Source organism: Salvelinus fontinalis, chromosome 26 (genome assembly GCF_029448725.1).
Source record: "Salvelinus fontinalis isolate EN_2023a chromosome 26, ASM2944872v1, whole genome shotgun sequence".
Taxonomy (NCBI): Eukaryota; Metazoa; Chordata; class Actinopteri; order Salmoniformes; family Salmonidae; genus Salvelinus; species Salvelinus fontinalis.
In genome coordinates this window covers 2,106,243-2,126,901 of record NC_074690.1, presented here as the reverse complement: position 1 = coordinate 2,126,901, position 20,659 = coordinate 2,106,243, and the positions used below count along the sequence as shown (strand labels likewise).

The following is a 20,659-nucleotide window of genomic DNA, read 5'->3' as shown; positions in this document are numbered from 1 at the left end:
GACTGTTCCCGGTCCAAAGGGACAACCCTGACTGTTCCGGGTCCAAAGGGACAACCCTGACTGTTCCGGGTCCAAAGGGACAACCCTGACTGTTCCGGGTCCAAAGGGACAACCCTGACTGTTCCGGGTCCAAAGGGACAACCCTGACTGTTCCGGGTCCAAAGGGACAACCCTGACTGTTCCGGGTCCAAAGGGACAACCCTGACTGTTCCGGGTCCAAAGGGACAACCCTGACTGTTCCGGGTCCAAAGGGACAACCCTGACTGTTCCGGGTCCAAAGGGACAACCCTGACTGTTCCGGGTCCAAAGGGACAACCCTGACTGTTCCGGGTCCAAAGGGACAACCCTGACTGTTCCGGGTCCAAAGGGACAACCCTGACTGTTCCGGGTCCAAAGGGACAACCCTGACTGTTCCGGGTCCAAAGGGACAACCCTGACTGTTCCGGGTCCAAAGGGACAACCCTGACTGTTCCGGGTCCAAAGGGACAACCCTGACTGTTCCGGGTCCAAAGGGACAACCCTGACTGTTCCGGGTCCAAAGGGACAACCCTGACTGTTCCGGGTCCAAAGGGACAACCCTGACTGTTCCGGGTCCAAAGGGACAACCCTGACTGTTCCGGGTCCAAAGGGACAACCCTGACTGTTCCGGGTCCAAAGGGACAACCCTGACTGTTCCGGGTCCAAAGGGACAACCCTGACTGTTCCGGGTCCAAAGGGACAACCCTGACTGTTCCGGGTCCAAAGGGACAACCCTGACTGTTCCGGGTCCAAAGGGACAACCCTGACTGTTCCGGGTCCAAAGGGACAACCCTGACTGTTCCGGGTCCAAAGGGACAACCCTGACTGTTCCGGGTCCAAAGGGACAACCCTGACTGTTCCGGGTCCAAAGGGACAACCCTGACTGTTCCGGGTCCAAAGGGACAACCCTGACTGTTCCGGGTCCAAAGGGACAACCCTGACTGTTCCGGGTCCAAAGGGACAACCCTGACTGTTCCGGGTCCAAAGGGACAACCCTGACTGTTCCGGGTCCAAAGGGACAACCCTGACTGTTCCGGGTCCAAAGGGACAACCCTGACTGTTCCGGGTCCAAAGGGACAACCCTGACTGTTCCGGGTCCAAAGGGACAACCCTGACTGTTCCGGGTCCAAAGGGACAACCCTGACTGTTCCGGGTCCAAAGGGACAACCCTGACTGTTCCGGGTCCAAAGGGACAACCCTGACTGTTCCGGGTCCAAAGGGACAACCCTGACTGTTCCGGGTCCAAAGGGACAACCCTGACTGTTCCGGGTCCAAAGGGACAACCCTGACTGTTCCGGGTCCAAAGGGACAACCCTGACTGTTCCGGGTCCAAAGGGACAACCCTGACTGTTCCGGGTCCAAAGGGACAACCCTGACTGTTCCGGGTCCAAAGGGACAACCCTGACTGTTCCGGGTCCAAAGGGACAACCCTGACTGTTCCGGGTCCAAAGGGACAACCCTGACTGTTCCGGGTCCAAAGGGACAACCCTGACTGTTCCGGGTCCAAAGGGACAACCCTGACTGTTCCGGGTCCAAAGGGACAACCCTGACTGTTCCGGGTCCAAAGGGACAACCCTGACTGTTCCGGGTCCAAAGGGACAACCCTGACTGTTCCGGGTCCAAAGGGACAACCCTGACTGTTCCGGGTCCAAAGGGACAACCCTGACTGTTCCGGGTCCAAAGGGACAACCCTGACTGTTCCGGGTCCAAAGGGACAACCCTGACTGTTCCGGGTCCAAAGGGACAACCCTGACTGTTCCGGGTCCAAAGGGACAACCCTGACTGTTCCGGGTCCAAAGGGACAACCCTGACTGTTCCGGGTCCAAAGGGACAACCCTGACTGTTCCGGGTCCAAAGGGACAACCCTGACTGTTCCGGGTCCAAAGGGACAACCCTGACTGTTCCGGGTCCAAAGGGACAACCCTGACTGTTCCGGGTCCAAAGGGACAACCCTGACTGTTCCGGGTCCAAAGGGACAACCCTGACTGTTCCGGGTCCAAAGGGACAACCCTGACTGTTCCGGGTCCAAAGGGACAACCCTGACTGTTCCGGGTCCAAAGGGACAACCCTGACTGTTCCGGGTCCAAAGGGACAACCCTGACTGTTCCGGGTCCAAAGGGACAACCCTGACTGTTCCGGGTCCAAAGGGACAACCCTGACTGTTCCGGGTCCAAAGGGACAACCCTGACTGTTCCGGGTCCAAAGGGACAACCCTGACTGTTCCGGGTCCAAAGGGACAACCCTGACTGTTCCGGGTCCAAAGGGACAACCCTGACTGTTCCGGGTCCAAAGGGACAACCCTGACTGTTCCGGGTCCAAAGGGACAACCCTGACTGTTCCGGGTCCAAAGGGACAACCCTGACTGTTCCGGGTCCAAAGGGACAACCCTGACTGTTCCGGGTCCAAAGGGACAACCCTGACTGTTCCGGGTCCAAAGGGACAACCCTGACTGTTCCGGGTCCAAAGGGACAACCCTGACTGTTCCGGGTCCAAAGGGACAACCCTGACTGTTCCGGGTCCAAAGGGACAACCCTGACTGTTCCGGGTCCAAAGGGACAACCCTGACTGTTCCGGGTCCAAAGGGACAACCCTGACTGTTCCGGGTCCAAAGGGACAACCCTGACTGTTCCGGGTCCAAAGGGACAACCCTGACTGTTCCGGGTCCAAAGGGACAACCCTGACTGTTCCGGGTCCAAAGGGACAACCCTGACTGTTCCGGGTCCAAAGGGACAACCCTGACTGTTCCGGGTCCAAAGGGACAACCCTGACTGTTCCGGGTCCAAAGGGACAACCCTGACTGTTCCGGGTCCAAAGGGACAACCCTGACTGTTCCGGGTCCAAAGGGACAACCCTGACTGTTCCGGGTCCAAAGGGACAACCCTGACTGTTCCGGGTCCAAAGGGACAACCCTGACTGTTCCGGGTCCAAAGGGACAACCCTGACTGTTCCGGGTCCAAAGGGACAACCCTGACTGTTCCGGGTCCAAAGGGACAACCCTGACTGTTCCGGGTCCAAAGGGACAACCCTGACTGTTCCGGGTCCAAAGGGACAACCCTGACTGTTCCGGGTCCAAAGGGACAACCCTGACTGTTCCGGGTCCAAAGGGACAACCCTGACTGTTCCGGGTCCAAAGGGACAACCCTGACTGTTCCGGGTCCAAAGGGACAACCCTGACTGTTCCGGGTCCAAAGGGACAACCCTGACTGTTCCGGGTCCAAAGGGACAACCCTGACTGTTCCGGGTCCAAAGGGACAACCCTGACTGTTCCGGGTCCAAAGGGACAACCCTGACTGTTCCGGGTCCAAAGGGACAACCCTGACTGTTCCGGGTCCAAAGGGACAACCCTGACTGTTCCGGGTCCAAAGGGACAACCCTGACTGTTCCGGGTCCAAAGGGACAACCCTGACTGTTCCGGGTCCAAAGGGACAACCCTGACTGTTCCGGGTCCAAAGGGACAACCCTGACTGTTCCGGGTCCAAAGGGACAACCCTGACTGTTCCGGGTCCAAAGGGACAACCCTGACTGTTCCGGGTCCAAAGGGACAACCCTGACTGTTCCGGGTCCAAAGGGACAACCCTGACTGTTCCGGGTCCAAAGGGACAACCCTGACTGTTCCGGGTCCAAAGGGACAACCCTGACTGTTCCGGGTCCAAAGGGACAACCCTGACTGTTCCGGGTCCAAAGGGACAACCCTGACTGTTCCGGGTCCAAAGGGACAACCCTGACTGTTCCGGGTCCAAAGGGACAACCCTGACTGTTCCGGGTCCAAAGGGACAACCCTGACTGTTCCGGGTCCAAAGGGACAACCCTGACTGTTCCGGGTCCAAAGGGACAACCCTGACTGTTCCGGGTCCAAAGGGACAACCCTGACTGTTCCGGGTCCAAAGGGACAACCCTGACTGTTCCGGGTCCAAAGGGACAACCCTGACTGTTCCGGGTCCAAAGGGACAACCCTGACTGTTCCGGGTCCAAAGGGACAACCCTGACTGTTCCGGGTCCAAAGGGACAACCCTGACTGTTCCGGGTCCAAAGGGACAACCCTGACTGTTCCGGGTCCAAAGGGACAACCCTGACTGTTCCGGGTCCAAAGGGACAACCCTGACTGTTCCGGGTCCAAAGGGACAACCCTGACTGTTCCGGGTCCAAAGGGACAACCCTGACTGTTCCGGGTCCAAAGGGACAACCCTGACTGTTCCGGGTCCAAAGGGACAACCCTGACTGTTCCGGGTCCAAAGGGACAACCCTGACTGTTCCGGGTCCAAAGGGACAACCCTGACTGTTCCGGGTCCAAAGGGACAACCCTGACTGTTCCGGGTCCAAAGGGACAACCCTGACTGTTCCGGGTCCAAAGGGACAACCCTGACTGTCCCGGGTCCAAAGGGACAACCCTGACTGTCCCGGGTCCAAAGGGACAACCCTGACTGTCCCGGGTCCAAAGGGACAACCCTGACTGTCCCGGGTCCAAAGGGACATCCCTGACTGTCCCGGGTCCAAAGGGACAACCCTGACTGTCCCGGGTCCAAAGGGACAACCCTGACTGTTCCCGGGTCCAAAGGGACAACCCTGACTGTTCCCGGGTCCAAAGGGACAACCCTGACTGTTCCCGGGTCCAAAGGGACAACCCTGACTGTTCCCGGGTCCAAAGGGACAACCCTGACTGTTCCCGGGTCCAAAGGGACAACCCTGACTGTTCCCGGTCCAAAGGGACAACCCTGACTGTTCCCGGTCCAAAGGGACAACCCTGACTGTGTTCCTGTTAGTATCCATCTACAGTATGTCTATATTTGTGACAATTTTTCCCAGGTTGTTGTTGCTGTTTTGTATTTATTATGGATCCCCATTAGTTCCTGCCAAGGCAGCAGCTACTCTTCCTGGGGTTTATTATGGATCCCCATTAGTTCCTGCCAAGGCAGCAGCTACTCTTCCTGGGGTTTATTATGGATCCCCATTAGTACCTGCCAAGGCAGCAGCTACTCTTCCTGGGGTTTATTATGGATCCCCATTAGTTCCTGCCAAGGCAGCAGCTACTCTTCCTGAGGTTTATTATGGATCCCCATTAGTTCCTGCCAAGGCAGCAGTTACTCTTCCTGGGGTTTATTATGGATCCCCGTTAGTTCCTGCCAAGGCAGCAGCTACTCTTCCTGGGGTTTATTATGGATCCCCATTTAGTTCCTGCCAAGGCAGCAGCTACTCTTCCTGGGGTTTATTATGGATCCCCATTAGTTCCTGCCAAGGCAGCAGCTACTCTTCCTGGGGTTTATTATGGATCCCCATTTAGTTCCTGCCAAGGCAGCAGCTACTCTTCCTGGGGTTTATTATGGATCCCCATTTAGTTCCTGCCAAGGAAGCAGCTACTCTTCCTGGGGTCCAAAACACATTAAGGCACTTACATTACATATAAAACAAAAAATAAAACAGTACATCATATAACATCATTACACCACTACGTATCTACAATACAACATGTATAATACAACAATATTTGTGTGTGTGTGTGTGTGTCTGTGTGTGTGTGTGTGTGTGTGTCCACAGTCCCCGTTGTTCCATAAGGTGTATTTTATTTATCTATTTTGACTGCTTTACCTGATGTGGGAGTGAGTTCCATGTAGTCATGACTCTGTGTTGTACTGTGTGTTTCCCAGAGTCTGTTCTGGACTTGGGGACTGTGAAGAGACCTCTGGTGGCATGTCTTGTGGGGTCTACATGGCTGTCTGAGCTGTGTGCTAGTCGTTTGAACAGACGGCTCGATGCTTTCAACATGTTGTGGTCATATTCTGTGAGTTAAGGGTTCTGAAAGGGCCATGACTGAATGGCGTTGTCACAGCGATTGGCATGTGATTGGCATGTGATTGACATGTGTCACAGTGATTGGCATGTGGAGTGTTCAACAACTTTTCTAAAGTCCATGAATACCAAAATAATAATAATAATATCCAAATGCACATTTACTATCTGCATCTACAGAAACTAGCAAGTTAATAAATGTAGCTTATTTCTTACATGCTTCATTTACTGTAGGATCTAATGAATGAAATAATGAATGAATGAAATAATGAATGAATGAAAGGACTGTTAATTGAATTCTTAAGTCTCAGAGCAAGTGACGTAACTGATTGAAATGCTACTAGCGCGCACCCGCTAACTAGCTAGCCATTTCACATCCGTTACACTCACCCCTCTTTCAACCTCCTCCTTTTCCGCAGCAACCAGTGATCCGGGTCAACAGCATCAATGTAACAGTATAACTTTAAACCGTCCCCTTGCCCCGACACGGGCGCGAACCAGGGACCCTCTGCACACATCAACAACGGTTGCCCACGAAGCACGGTCGTTACCCATCGCTCCACAAAGGCCACGGCCCTTGCAAAGCAAGGGGCAACACTACTTAAGTCTCAGAGCAAGTGACGTAACTGATTGAAATGCTACTAGCGCGCACCCGCTAACTAGCTAGCCATTTCACATCCGTTACACTGTCAACATACAAGTCCATTATTTAGCTTTATGACCAGGCTAACTCTGACTGCTTTTGTTGCCTGTTTTGCTGGCTGGCTGAAGATTGCGATTTGGTCTCTGGTTGAAGTACTCATGTGGGTTTTAATCACTTTCCAACAGGCATTAACATCAAGGAGGGAAACCAAGAAAACAAAACCGCTATATTTGGCGAGATATACGCGTCCATTGACACTTTGGCATTCACATTTGGCAATGTGTGAGTATGACTTTTTGGGGGGGGGGGGGGGTTGGCCTTTTTTCAACACTGTTGACTTTTTAGTAACCTCTTGTCAGAGATGGTGGTGTAGACAGTACTCGTTCTTTTTGACTGTTAACAGAAAACAATCAAGTCTTAATTGTAATAGTACAAAGGATGAATAGGCTCATGTCCACATGAACGTTTCACTTAAACCACACTGAGCATTGTTAGGTAATGTCTACATAAATATGTAACTACCCTTTAAAAAAAAAAAAAAACTTGGACACTTATCTTTAACCTCTAGCCTTGGACTCTTTGTTATTTGATTGAATAAATGTTTTAACTTCCTATTCTTGGAACACTTTGTTTTCTCAGTATTGCTCACGTGTCTCTGTTAGGCCTATTTATTGAAATCAACTATGTTTAAACCTCTAGTCTCGGATACTTAGCTTTGCTAGTCTTGCTCACTCGATAATGCTGACTCGTCTTCTTTTCTGACTTCCTCCTCAGAGTGTCTGACTTTCTTATGGGAGATGTGGACAGCCAATCAGGGTGGGGGATCCCACCGACCAGGAGAAGCAGGGTATGCCATCAGACACGGACTCTCTGAACGATCCGAAATGTAGTCTAAACCCTGTTGAATTGAGTTGAATGTTCGCTTTACAGAACGTTTTCAGTAAAGTAGATACAAGTGGAATTCTTTTTCTTCATATTTTAGTTTTTTTTGTTTGTGATCAAATGTAATTTTTTGGGGGGGGCCAAACAGTTCCAAAACGACAAATGCAGATGACTATATTGATGAAATGTCTGCATGTTGTGTTATTTCTAGTCTTCTGAGAATCTCTCTGTGGATTCTGGGGGATGTGTTCCAGAGAAGGATTCTGGGTGGAAGAATGACCTAGTGGGTAAGAGTCTCATTTAGATTTTTCTACTCTCTCCTTTTTCGTCTGTTTTTTTTTCTTCCTCTGTTTCCTCTCTCACTCTCCCTCTCTCTCTCTTGTTTCAATTCAAGGGCTTTATTGGCATGGGAAACATATGTTAACATTGCCAAAGCAAGTGAAGTTTCTCTCTTTGTTTCTACCCCCCCCCCCCTCTCTCTCTCTCGTTTCGCTCTCTCTCTCGCTCCCTCCATTTTCTTGTCTCTCAATTCAATAGACTTTATTGATATGGCAAGTTTAAATGACTAGGTATACAGTTAACAAAAATGGTGGGACCAACAGCAATAATAATAATAGTTGTGGACTTGTGTCCGTACCACTTTCTATGAGTCTATTAAAAAGACCTTTGTGCCAAATTGAATCAAATTATTTCTTGAAGTTTACAAAACACGAGTAGATTGTGCCTTTTTGTTTTGGTGAACTTCTTGTCAATTGGAGGGTGGAAATGTGGTCAGTTGTACAATAATATTTTTTTTATCCAATCTTCTGCTCAGAAGGTTGGAAATTATGGAGGAAATTATGTAGTCTGCTATTTATGATACGGCAGATAATTTCCCCCAAGTTGCTGTTAATGCAAATTCCTCTGTAATTATTTGGGTCAAAATTGTCTACGTTTTTATAGATTAGTGTGATCAAACCTTGGTTCCAAATATCAGGGAAAATACCTGCGGTGAGGATAATGTTGAGGAGTTTGAGTATAGCCAATTCGAATTTGTGTGTGTGTGTATATTTGATCATTTCATTTAAAATACCATCATCACCACAGGCCTTTTTGGGTTGGAGAGTGCAAAGTATTTCCAATAATTCTTCTTCTGTAATTGGGGTATCCACAGGACTCTGATAGTCTTTGACTGCTGATTCAAGGGTTTGTAATTTTTCTGGTGTATATTTTTGTTCTGGGCTCTTTGTTATGTTTCTGTAGAGGTTTGCAAAGTGATTTCTCCACATATCCCCATTTTGAAGAGCCAATTCCTCCTGATGAGGTTTGTTTAATTTATTCCAGTTCTCCCAGAAGTGGTTTGATTCTATGGATTCCTCAATTCCATCCAGCTGATTTCTAATGTGCTGTTCCTTTTTTGTTCTTAGGGTGCGTTTGTATTGCTTCAGTGTTTCCCCCATATTGAAGGCGTATATTTTCTTTCTCTGGTTCTCTTGTTTTTTGATTAGATGTATTTTTTGGGGGGGCGGTTTCCTCTTATGTTTCTGTAGATTAGCCAACGAGGCTAATTTGTCAAGTATGAAGTTTATGTTCCGAACGGTTTTTACACCTTCATTGTTGCAGCAGAATGTTACGACTAAAACGTTGTCCCGGAGAGATTGTTTTCGCTACTAATAGTTTTTTGGTAGATGTCTGTATCTGTAGGTCTGTTTCAGTACCATGTCATTTATTGGTCCGTGATGCTTCATGGGTTGGGTTCCGCTTTTCTCAGATACTGTGACTTTTACTGTGGTCTGAGAGAGGTGTTAGTGGGCTGACTGTGACGGTTCTGAGAGACTGTGGGTTTAGGTCGGTGAGGAAGTAGTCTACAGTGCTGCTGCCAAGGGATGAGCTGTAGGTGTACCTACCAAAAGAGTCTCCTCTCAGCCTGCCATTGACTATGTACAGACCCAGTGTTCGACAGAGCCTCAGGAGCTGTACTCCGTTTGAGTTTTTCACTTTGTCATAGTTGTTTCTGGGGAGGGAAAGGTTGTTGCTTCCTGGTAGGTGTTTATCCCCATGACTGTTAAGTGTCTTGTTCTTCTGCTGTTCTAGCATTCAGGTCTCCACAGACCAGTACGTTGCCTTGGGCCTGAAAGTGACTAATCTCCCCCTCTAGAATAGAGAAGCTCTCTTCATTAAAGTAGGGTGACTCTGAGGGGGGAACGTCCCAGTTGAAGTCGGAAGTTTACAAAAATCTTAGGTTGGAGTTATTAAAACTAGTTTTTCAACCACTCCACAAATTTCTTGTTAACAAACCATTGTTTTGGCAAGTCGGTTAGGACATCTACTTTGGAGGCCTGGCTGGTTGAGGTGGGCCCCTCTGCTGTGTGAGGGCAGGGCTGGGGTGGCCTGGCTGGTTGAGGTGGGCCCCTCTGCTGTGTGAGGGCAGGGCTGGGGAGGCCTGGCTGGTTGAGGTGGGCCCCTCTGCTGTGTGAGGGCAGGGCTGGGGAGGCCTGGCTGGTTGACGTGGGCCCCTCTGCTGTGTGAGGGCAGGGCTGGGGAGGCCTGGCTGGTTGAGGTGGGCCCCTCTGCTGTGTGAGGGCAGGGCTGGGGAGGCCTGGCTGGTTGACGTGGGCCCCTCTGCTGTGTGAGGGCAGGGCTGGGGAGGCCTGGCTGGTTGAGGTGGGCTCCTCTGCTGTGTGAGGGCAGGGCTGGGGAGGCCTGGCTGGTTGAGGTGGGCTCCTCTGCTGTGTGAGGGCAGGGCTGGGGAGGCCTGGCTGGTTGAGGTGGGCCCCTCTGCTGTGTGAGGGCAGGGCTGGGGAGGCCTGGCTGGTTGACGTGGGCCCCTCTGCTGTGTGAGGGCAGGGCTGGGGAGGCCTGGCTGGTTGAGGTGGGCCCCTCTGCTGTGTGAGGGCAGGGCTGGGGAGGCCTGGCTGGTTGACGTGGGCCCCTCTGCTGTGTGAGGGCAGGGCTGGGGAGGCCTGGCTGGTTGACGTGGGCCCCTCTGCTGTGTGAGGGCAGGTCATAGTGGTGATCTAGCTGCTCCTGTAGCCTGTCCTCTGCTCTCTTTCTCTCCTGCAGTCTGTCCTCTGTCCTCTTTCTCTCCTGCAGTCTGTCCTCTGCTCTCTTTCTCTCCTGCAGTCTGTCCTCTGCTCTCTTTCTCTCCTGCAGTCTGTCCTCTGTCCTCTTTCTCTCCTGCAGTCTGTCCTCTGTCCTCTTTCTCTCCTGCAGTCTGTCCTCTGTCCTCTTTCTCTCCTACAGTCTGTCCTCTGTTCTCTTTCTCTCCTGCAGCCTGTCCTCTGTTCTCTTTCTCTCCTGCAGTCTGTCCTCTGTTCTCTCTCTCCTGCAGCCTGTCCTCTGTCCTCTTTCTCTCCTGCAGCATGTCCTCTTTCTCTCCTGCAGTCTGTCCTCTGTTCTCTTTATCTCCTGTAGCCTGTCCTCTGTTCTCTTTCTCTCCTGTAGCCTGTCCTCTGTCCTCTTTCTCTCCTGTAGCCTGTCCTCTGTCCTCTTTCTCTCCTGCAGCCTGTCCTCGTTCTCTCCTGCAGTCTGTCCTCTGTTCTCTTTCTCTCCTGCAGTCTGTCCTCTGTTCTCTATTCTCTCCTGCAGTCTGTCCTCTGTTCTCTTTCTCTCCTGCAGCCTGTCCTCTGTTCTCTTTCTCTCCTGCAGCCTGTCATCTGTCCTCTTTCTCTCCTGCAGTCTGTCCTCTGTTCTCTTTCTCTCCTGTAGTCTGTTCTCTTTCTCTCCTGCAGTCTGTCCTCTGTCCTCTTTCTCTCCTGCAGTCTGTCCTCTGTTCTCTGTCTCTCCTGCAGCCTGTCCTCTGTCCTCTTTCTCTCCTGCAGTCTGTCCTCTGTTCTCTTTCTCTCCTGCAGTCTGTCCTCTGTTCTCTGTCTCTCCTGCAGTCTGTCCTCTGTCCTCTTTCTCTCCTACAGTCTGTCCTCTGTTCTCTTTCTCTCCTGCAGCCTGTCCTCTGTCCTCTTTCTCTCCTGCAGTCTGTCCTCTGTTCTCTATTCTCTCCTGCAGCCTGTCCTCTGTTCTCTTTCTCTCCTGCAGCCTGTCCTCTGTCCTCTTTCCCTCCTGCAGTCTGTCCTCTGTTCTCTGTCTCTCCTGCAGTCTGTCCTCTGTTCTCTATTCTCTCCTGCAGTCTGTCCTCTGTTCTCTTTCTCTCCTGCAGCCTGTCCTCTGTTCTCTTTCTCTCCTGCAGCCTGTCCTCTGTCCTCTTTCTCTCCTGCAGTCTGTCCTCTGTTCTCTTTCTCTCCTGCAGCCTGTCCTCTGTCCTCTTTCTCTCCTGCAGCCTGTCCTCTGTTCTCTTTCTCTCCTGCAGCCTGTCCTCTGTTCTCTTTCTCTCCTGCAGTCTGTTCTCTGTTCTCTGTCTCTCCTGCAGTCTGTTCTCTGTTCTCTGTCTCTCCTGCAGTCTGTCCTCTGTCCTCTTTCTCTCCTGCAGTCTGTCCTCTGTTCTCTTTCTCTCCTGCAGCCTGTCCTCTGTTCTCTTTCTCTCCTGCAGTCTGTTCTCTTTCTCTCCTGCAGCCTGTCCTCTGTTCTCTGTCTCTCCTGCAGCCTGTCCTCTGTTCTCTATTCTCTCCTGCAGCCTGTCCTCTGTTCTCTGTCTCTCCTGCAGTCTGTTCTCTATTCTCTCCTGCAGCCTGTCCTCTGTTCTCTTTCTCTCCTGCAGTCTGTTCTCTTTCTCTCCTGCAGTCTGTCCTCTGTTCTCTATTCTCTCCTGCAGTCTGTCCTCTGTTCTCTGTCTCTCCTGCAGCCTGTCCTCTGTTCTCTATTCTCTCCTGCAGTCTGTCCTCTGTTCTCTGTCTCTCCTGCAGCCTGTTCTCTGTTCTCTTTCTCTCCTGCAGTCTGTCCTCTGTTCTCTTTCTCTCCTGCAGCCTGTCCTGTTCTCTATTCTCTCCTGCAGCCTGTCCTCTGTTCTCTTTCTCTCCTGCAGTCTGTTCTCTATTCTCTCCTGCAGCCTGTCCTCTGTTCTCTATTCTCTCCTGCAGCCTGTCCTCTGTTCTCTTTCTCTCCTGCAGTCTGTTCTCTATTCTCTCCTGCAGCCTGTCCTCTGTTCTCTTTCTCTCCTGCAGTCTGTTCTCTATTCTCTCCTGCAGCCTGTCCTCTGTTCTCTGTCTCTCCTGCAGCCTGTCCTCTGTTCTCTTTCTCTCCTGCAGTCTGTTCTCTATTCTCTCCTGCAGTCTGTCCTCTGTTCTCTGTCTCTCCTGCAGTCTGTCCTCTGTCCTCTTTCTCTCCTGCAGTCTGTCCTCTGTTCTCTTTCTCTCCTGCAGTCTGTCATCTGTTCTCTTTCTCTCCTGCAGTCTGTCCTCTGTTCTCTTTCTCTCCTGCAGCCTGTCCTCTGTTCTCTTTCTCTCCTGCAGTCTGTTCTCTGTTCTCTGTCTCTCCTGCAGTCTGTTCTCTGTTCTCTGTCTCTCCTGCAGCCTGTCCTCTGTTCTCTTTCTCTCCTGCAGTTTGTCCTCTTTCTCTCCTGCAGCCTGTCCTCTGTTCTCTTTCTCTCCTGCAGTTTGTCCTCTTTCTCTCCTGCAGCCTGTCCTCTGTTCTCTTTCTCTCCTGCAGTCTGTCCTCTGTTCTCTATTCTCTCCTGCAGCCTGTCCTCTGTTCTCTATTCTCTCCTGCAGCCTGTCCTCTGTTCTCTTTCTCTCCTGTAGCCTGTCCTCTGTTCTCTGTCTCTCCTGCAGTCTGTCCTCTGTTCTCTGTCTCTCCTGCAGTCTGTCCTCTGTTCTCTGTCTCTCCTGCAGTCTGTTCTCTGTTCTCTGTCTCTCCTGCAGTCTGTTCTCTGTTCTCTGTCTCTCCTGCAGCCTGTCCTCTGTTCTCTTTCTCTCCTGCAGTTTGTCCTCTTTCTCTCCTGCAGCCTGTCCTCTGTTCTCTTTCTCTCCTGCAGTCTGTTCTCTTTCTCTCCTGCAGCATGTCCTCTGTCTCTCCTGCAGCCTGTCCTCTGTTCTCTTTCTCTCCTGCAGTTTGTCCTCTTTCTCTCCTGCAGCCTGTCCTCTGTTCTCTATTCTCTCCTGCAGCCTGTCCTCTGTTCTCTATTCTCTCCTGCAGCCTGTCCTCTGTTCTCTTTCTCTCCTGTAGCCTGTCCTCTGTTCTCTGTCTCTCCTGCAGTCTGTCCTCTGTTCTCTGTCTCTCCTGCAGCCTGTCCTCTGTTCTCTGTCTCTCCTGCAGCCTGTCCTCTGTTCTCTGTCTCTCCTGCAGCCTGTCCTCTGTTCTCTGTCTCTCCTGCAACCTGTCCTCTGTTCTGTCTCTCCTGCAGCTCCTCTCTTAGTGTGGTCAGCTCCTTATTACTGCTCTGCCTGTCCTTTAGGAGCTCTCTCAGCTCCTTTGTTAGATCAGCCAGGTCTCTCTTGAATCCATCTCTCTCTTGCTGAACCTCTTTCAGCTGTGTTGCAAGGCTGCTGTCCTGCTCTGTCCTCACCTTGGTTAGGAGCTCCTCTAAGGTGTGGTTGTCTGGTTGCTGTTTGCTCACGCTCTCCCTGAGCAGGACCACCTCCCCCTCCAGTTTGGTGAACTCATCCCTCATGGCAGCCATGGTGGTGAGGAGGGCCTGAGCCTGCTCTGCACTGAGGGGGGTCGCTCTCCTCCTGGGGCGTGTCCTCCGCTAGGGTGGGAAGAGAGGTGCTGGATGTGCCTTTGTGGGTGGGGAGAGTAGGGGTGAGGGTGGTGCTGGTAGGAGGGCATGTCACTGGTGGTGTCCTTCTCTCTCCGCTCTCTCCTTAACGGTCTGAAAGTCTGTTTCAAACAGCCTAATGTTACCTTGCACCATGACAGTCCCAGTCTTGTAGAGGTTGATTGTTATCATGGTGTTGTGCTTCCACCCATTACAGACTGCTGAGCGCCATGCGTTTGGCTGGGCAGTGAGAAAGATGAGATGACTCATATCACAGTTTTTTTTGTGTAGGTCTGCAAAAAAGAGTTTCTGGCCTCCACTTTGGTAGTTTCTGTTTTACTAGCTTTCCTCGTTGTGTCATTTTTGGCCTCTGGAAGGTGGAGAATGGACGCTGAGGGGGAGTGGGGACACGGTGCCTGTGGGCTCTGCTACTGCTGCTGCTCTGTTTGTAATGGCAACCCGTTTTGTTTGTCTTCTGCTCTTGCTACCTAGCTAGCTCCAATTTAGCTCAAAAACCAGCAAAAATACACACAAAAACCCAGAAGATATGTCTAAAGTTAGAGTACGTGCTCCTTTTTGGTTTACTCACTCAGTTTGGTTGTTTGATGTAGTATTTTATTCCCCTTTGCTAGGTTTGTTCTAGCTCAATTTTTCTGGCTAGCTTGATAGCCTGCTGGCTAGGTTTTTGTTGTGTAGCTAGCTAGCGAGAGTCAACTTAATTTGTTGTGTAAAGTGTAAAGTTACCTTTTTTTCTATTCTGATTGAATAGAGTTATTCATCACTTCTCCTTTATTCATCTCATTTTAAAAATAACAAAAAACAGATAAATAAATCAGGAACTCACGTTGAGCATCTCCCCCCATTTGCATTATTGGCATGACGTAACAATGTACATATTGCCACTTTGGATATTTACAATATTAAAATAATAAGAATCAAAATGGTCAATGGGACAACAGTAACAACAATAACCAATTGTCAAAGTAACCATACATTTAACATTAACAATAAGCATGCAGGTAGTTTGGTCTGTCAGACACTGCTGCCTGCCATAAGATGAGGGACAATGTAGTGCGCTGCCAACCCACAGCTCTCTGCGTCCTCCCCCAACAGGATGGTAGCCTACTCTCATCAGAACCTTGAGTGTCATTTCCCCAAATTTGGGGAAATGACACACTCTAGTTTTATACTTTTGACATTTTGTAATGAAATGCAGCTCTGTCTCAGGTTCTGCTGTGGTTGCTCAGCCTTCGCTCTCGCTCTCTCTCTCTGTTTGCTTTATTGGAATGATGTAACAATGTACATATTGCCAAAGCTTTCTTTGGAGATTTATAATATTAACAATCAAAATTGTCAACAGTAACAACAATAACCAAGGGTCAAAATAGCCATACACTGAACAATAAGCATATAGGCCATGTGCAGGTAGTTTGTTCTGTCAGACACTGTCCCTCATCTTATGGCAGGCAGCAATGTAGTGCGCTGCCAACCCACAGCTCTCTGCGTCCTCCCCCAACAGGACGGGTAGCCTATCGTCATCAGAGAGGTCTTTGAAACCTTGAATGAGGGTTTCACATTTGGGGAAATGACACTCTCTCTAATTGTTTTATATCTTTAACATTTTGTCAGGAAATGCAGCTCCGTCTCAGGTTCTGTTGTGGTGCAGTGGTTACATAGCCTTTCCTCTACAGGGAGCCAGGCTTTCCTGTGTCTACCCTACTCAATGGCAAGGCTGTGCTTTGATTTTGAGGTTTTGATCAGTAACCATGGTCAATAACCCATAATGACACAGCAAAAACAGTTTAATCAAAATGTAAAAAATGTGCAAATGTATTACAAATAAAAAATGGTAAAATCACATTTACATAAGTATTCAGATCCTTTACTCAGTACTTTGTTGAAGCACCCTTGGCAACGATTACAGCCTTGAGTCTTCTTGGATATGACGCTACAAGCTTGGCACACATGTATTTGGGGAGTTTCTCCCATTTATTCTCTGCAGGTCCTCTCAAGTTCTGTCAGATTGGATGGGAAGTGTTTTTTGTCCTAGGCTATATGCAACACCATTTACCTTTAGCCTTTAGCCCTTAGCCTTTAGTAGCCCTTAACCTTTAGCCCTTAGCCTTTAGCCTTTAGCCCTTAGCCTTTAGTAGCCCTTAACCTTTAGCCCTTAGCCTTTAGCCCTTAGCCTTTAGTAGCCCTTAACCTTTAGCCTTTAGCCCTTAGCCTTTAGCCCTTAGCATTTAGTAGCCCTTAACCTTTAGCCCTTAGCCTTTAGCCCTTAGCCTTTAGTAGCCTTTAGCCCTTAGCACAGACCCCTGTTAATTCGGCTACAGATGGCGTTCAGCCTGGGCTGTGGCTTTTTACCACCAAATGGCTGACATTCTTTGGCTGTTTTAGAAGTATTTCTGTGTTATGCAAAACACATGGACCAAGTCCCAAATGGTACCCTAGTCTCTTCATAGTGCCACTGGTCTCTGCGTGGTGCCCTACTTTAGACCAGGGCCCATAGGGGACGCAAGCATGGAGTTTCTGTAGAACCAGATACCAAGCAGATGGATGGGAGGGGTGACTGTGTTAATTCTGTAATGCTGAAGCCTGTATTGAATCATATGGAAGGCAGCTGGGATGTGAGGTCAGAGAAGTTATGACAGGGTTTTATGACATCGCTATGCATAGCATAGAATTTAAAACTAGGCCATATACAGCTAGCTATATGTTGTGCTTTTACTATGTAGGAGTGATTTGTCATTCGTACCTGCATTCTGGGGCGGCAGGGTAGCCTAGTGGTTAGAGCGTTTGGACTAGTAACCGAAAGGTTGCAAGATCGAATCCCCGAGCTGACAAGGTAAAAATCTGTCGTTCTGTTTCTGAACAAAGGCAGCTAACCCACCGTTCCTAGGCCGTCATTGAAAATAAGAATTTGTTCTTAACTGACTCCCCTAGTTAAATAAATAAAGGTAAAATAAAAAAAAGTTAATTTAAGCTGCTATATGTCACGCTTCTAGGGGTACTGAATGTGTCATTCATACCTGTCCTTGATTTCTCATCGCTTAGTGTAGGGTGGGCGTCCAGTCTAGAGGCCAGTCTTAAGACTGTCCTAGTCAACTCACAAGAATACATATGGAGTCTATGGGACTGCTTAACTGGGCAACCTCAATTATCAAAGCGCCGTCACCCCGCCCCGGTTTTGGTAAACAGCTGAGGTAATGGGGCTGGAAATTTAACCACTCTAAAATTCATTAGGTAAAATTAATTTACCAATCGCTGACTGCCCATTTTCTAACTGTGTGAATAATTCTCCCTCTGATTCACCCCTCCCATCCATCTGCTTGGTATCTGGTTCTACAGAAACCCCATGCCTGCGTCCCCTATGGGCCCTGGTCTAAAGTAGTGCACTACCCCTATGAGCCCTGTTAGGTCATGTGGTTAGGACGTGTAATAACACCAGTAGAAACTATTTGATAGATGCTCCTCCTGTACTACATCTCCAGGCCCAGAGGTGGCGCTGTCTGAGGAGGAGGATGTTGACCTGACGCTGCAGAAGAACGACAGCGGGGTGGAGTCAGCTCTGCTCTATGCCAAGGCGTGGTCTAAGTACACCAAAGATCTGCTGGCCTGGGTCGACAAGCGGCTGGGACTGGGTTAGTTAGACACCTGCAAGCATGCACACACTCACGACCTATACACACACACACACACACATACACAACTCATACATACACGACTCGCACACCTGGCTAAGAAATACCTCAGGCCCAACTCATATATAGTTCAGTGAAAAAGTATTTACCTCAGATCTTCAGTCATAACCGACTAATTTAAATAAATGGAATCAAAATGTTCATACTCATTTCATTAATTTAATTAACAAGTTATGTGTAACACCAAATGCCTCTGTGTGAAAAAAGTAATTGCTCCCTTTTACACTCAATAAGTGGTTGTACCACGTTTAGCTGTAATGACTCCAACCAAACACTTCCTGTAAATGTTGATCAGTCTCTCATGTCGCTGTGGAGGAAATTTTGGCCCACGTCCATGTTAGTGGACATACACTATAAATACAAAAGTATGTGGACACCCCTTCAAATGAGTGGATTCGGCTAATTCAGCCACACCTGTTGCTGACTGGTGTATAAAATCGAGCACACAGCCATGCAATCTCCATAGACAAACATTTGCAGTAGAATGGCCTTACTGACGAGCTCAGTGACTTTCAACATGGCACGTGGTTATAGGATGCCACCTTTCCAACAAGTCAGTTTGTAAAATATATGCCCCGCTAGAGCTGATCATCGGTCAACTGTAAGTGCTGTTATTGTGAAGTGGAAATGTCTAGGAGCAACAACGGCTCAGCCGTGAAGTGGTAGGCCACACAAGCTCACAGAACGGGATCACCAAGTGCTGAAATATCGTCTGTACTAGGTTGCACAAACGTCCTCTGGAAGCAACGTCAGCACAATAACTGTTCGTCGGGAGCTTCATGAAATGTGTTTCCATGGCCGAGCAGCCGCACACAAGACTAAGATCACCAATGCGCAATGCCAAGCGTCGGCTGGAGTGGTGTAGAGCTCGCCGCCATTGGACTCTGAAGCAGTGGAAATGTGTTCTCTGGAGGGATGAATTACGCTTCACCATCTGGCAGTCCGACGGAAGAATCTTGGTTTGGCGGATGTCAGGAGAACACTGCCTGCCCGAATGCAAAGTGCCAACTGTAAAGTTTGGTGGAGGAGGAATAATGGTCTGGGGCTGTTTTTCATGCTTTGGGCTCGGCCCCTTTAGTTCCAGTGAAGGGAAATCTTAACGCTACGTGTTAGTGGACGGACGTGCTTACTAATTTGTGAACAAACAACACATCCACACTGACTTATCTGCTATCTCTCCCCCCCCCAGACATCGAATGTGCCAAGAGCTGTGCCAAAATGGCAGAATCTGCAAAGATGCTGGCGAGTCAACAGGTAATATGTTTTAGAATAATTCACCACAAGCACAGATCACGGATATACACTGGGTGTACAAAACATTAGGAACACCTTCCTAATATTGAGTTGCACCCCCTCCCCTTTTCCCTCAGAACAGCCTCAATTTGTCAAGGCATGGACTCTACAAGGTGTCGAAAGTGTTCCCAAAGGGATGCTGGTCCATGTTGACTCCAATGCTTCTCACAGTTGTGTCAAGTTGGCTGTTTTTTTTTTTCTCAAACCGGTGCACCTGGCACCTACTACCATACCCTGTTTAAAGGCACTTCAATCTTTTGTCTTGCCCATTCACCCTCTGAATGGCACACACACACACACACAATCCATGTGCCAATTGTCTCAAAGCTTAAGAAGCCTTCTTTTAACCAGTCTCCTCCCCTTCGTCTACACTGATTTGAAGTGGATTTAACCTACATTCACCTGGTGTGGTCTGTCATGGAAAGAGCAGGTGTTCCTAATGTTTTGTACACTCGGTGGGTGTCTACTTTAAAACTGCAGCTCAACAGATTAAAACATAGCTTACCCTCTTAAAGGGCAACTGATGGCAGTGAACAACTTGACTGATAGAAAACAGCCCTATGTGCATCGATATTAGTCCAACATTTGATTCTAGTGTCAAAATTAACTACAAAGTGTAAATGAGATAATTTTGTTCATAAAGTCAAGTCTCGTCCAAAACTGAGTTTTGTAAGTGAGTTCGTTATGACTGACTTGAGGGTTTTGGGGTTTTTGATATATATTTTTTTGCGACAATGGACCACTAACACGCGATAAACAGCTGCAGTCATTGCTCTCCCCCCAATCCCGCTGCAGAACCAGACAGTGAGACAGACCGGCCCAGCAGCGCAGGGGATCGGACATAGTTTAAATAAGACGACACGTCGCGTCGATTTTGTGTCTTGAGACATACTTCACCAAAACACCTTAGCAAGATGTAAAAAATTGCTCTGCTAAAACCTTGTCAAAAACGAATGAAAGATTTCATGAGATTTCATTACTTTAGAGATTCTGACTATTTTGAGGAAGTGATCTTCATTTGGTTCCTAATTTGAAAAAAAAAGCATCTCCCTCATCAAAACCACATCCTCAAAAAAAAACAGAAATCTCGTTTTTCTTAAATGAGCAACAGAGAAACGTGGAATCGGTGTGTTCAGTCTCTCTTTGAAGTGCACACATAGGACGAGAATGTGACTAATGATTATTTTTTCCTTAATGTCTGTTTGTCTGGCCCACAGGACTACATGCCTTTCAGGGATACCTATATCTCTACGTTTAAGAATGACACGGAGTACAGCCAACTCCTCCTGCAGACGGCCACTGCCCTGCAGACCAACAAATTCATTCAGGTAGGAATGACGCTCTGTAACACACTGGTACAGGTAGGACTGATGCTCTGTAACACACTAATACAGGTAGGACTGATGCTCTGTAACACACTGGTACAGGTAGGACTGACGCTCTATAACACACTAGTACAGGTAGGACTGATGCTCTGTAACACACTAATACAGGTAGGACTGATGCTCTGTAACACACTAGTACAGGTAGGACTGACGCTCTGTAACACACTAGTACAGGTAGGACTGACGCTCTGTAACACACTAGTACAGGTAGGACTGACGCTCTGTAACACACTAGTACAGGTAGGACTGACGCTCTGTAACACACTAGTACAGGTAGGACTGACGCTCTGTAACACACTAGTACAGGTAGGACTGACGCTCTGTAACACACTAGTACAGGTAGGACTGACGCTCTATAACACACTAGTACAGGTAGGACTGACGC

The 20,659-nt window shown here is 49.2% G+C and overlaps 1 protein-coding gene across 4 annotated transcripts in view; it reads left to right on the top strand.

Moving 5' to 3' along the window:
• The window catches only part of LOC129823542 (rho GTPase-activating protein 29-like), a 75,301-nt gene that overhangs the window by 22,468 nt on the left and 32,174 nt on the right, over window positions 1-20,659 (top strand). For all 4 annotated transcript variants that reach the window (XM_055882341.1, XM_055882340.1, XM_055882344.1 and 1 more), the window contains 6 exons: window positions 6,631-6,727; window positions 7,220-7,292; window positions 7,539-7,614; window positions 17,387-17,536; window positions 18,786-18,850; window positions 20,107-20,217. In XM_055882341.1, coding sequence (XP_055738316.1) covers window positions 6,631-6,727; window positions 7,220-7,292; window positions 7,539-7,614; window positions 17,387-17,536; window positions 18,786-18,850; window positions 20,107-20,217 — 572 coding nt within the window. The remainder of the gene's footprint in view (window positions 1-6,630; window positions 6,728-7,219; window positions 7,293-7,538; window positions 7,615-17,386; window positions 17,537-18,785; window positions 18,851-20,106; window positions 20,218-20,659) is intronic.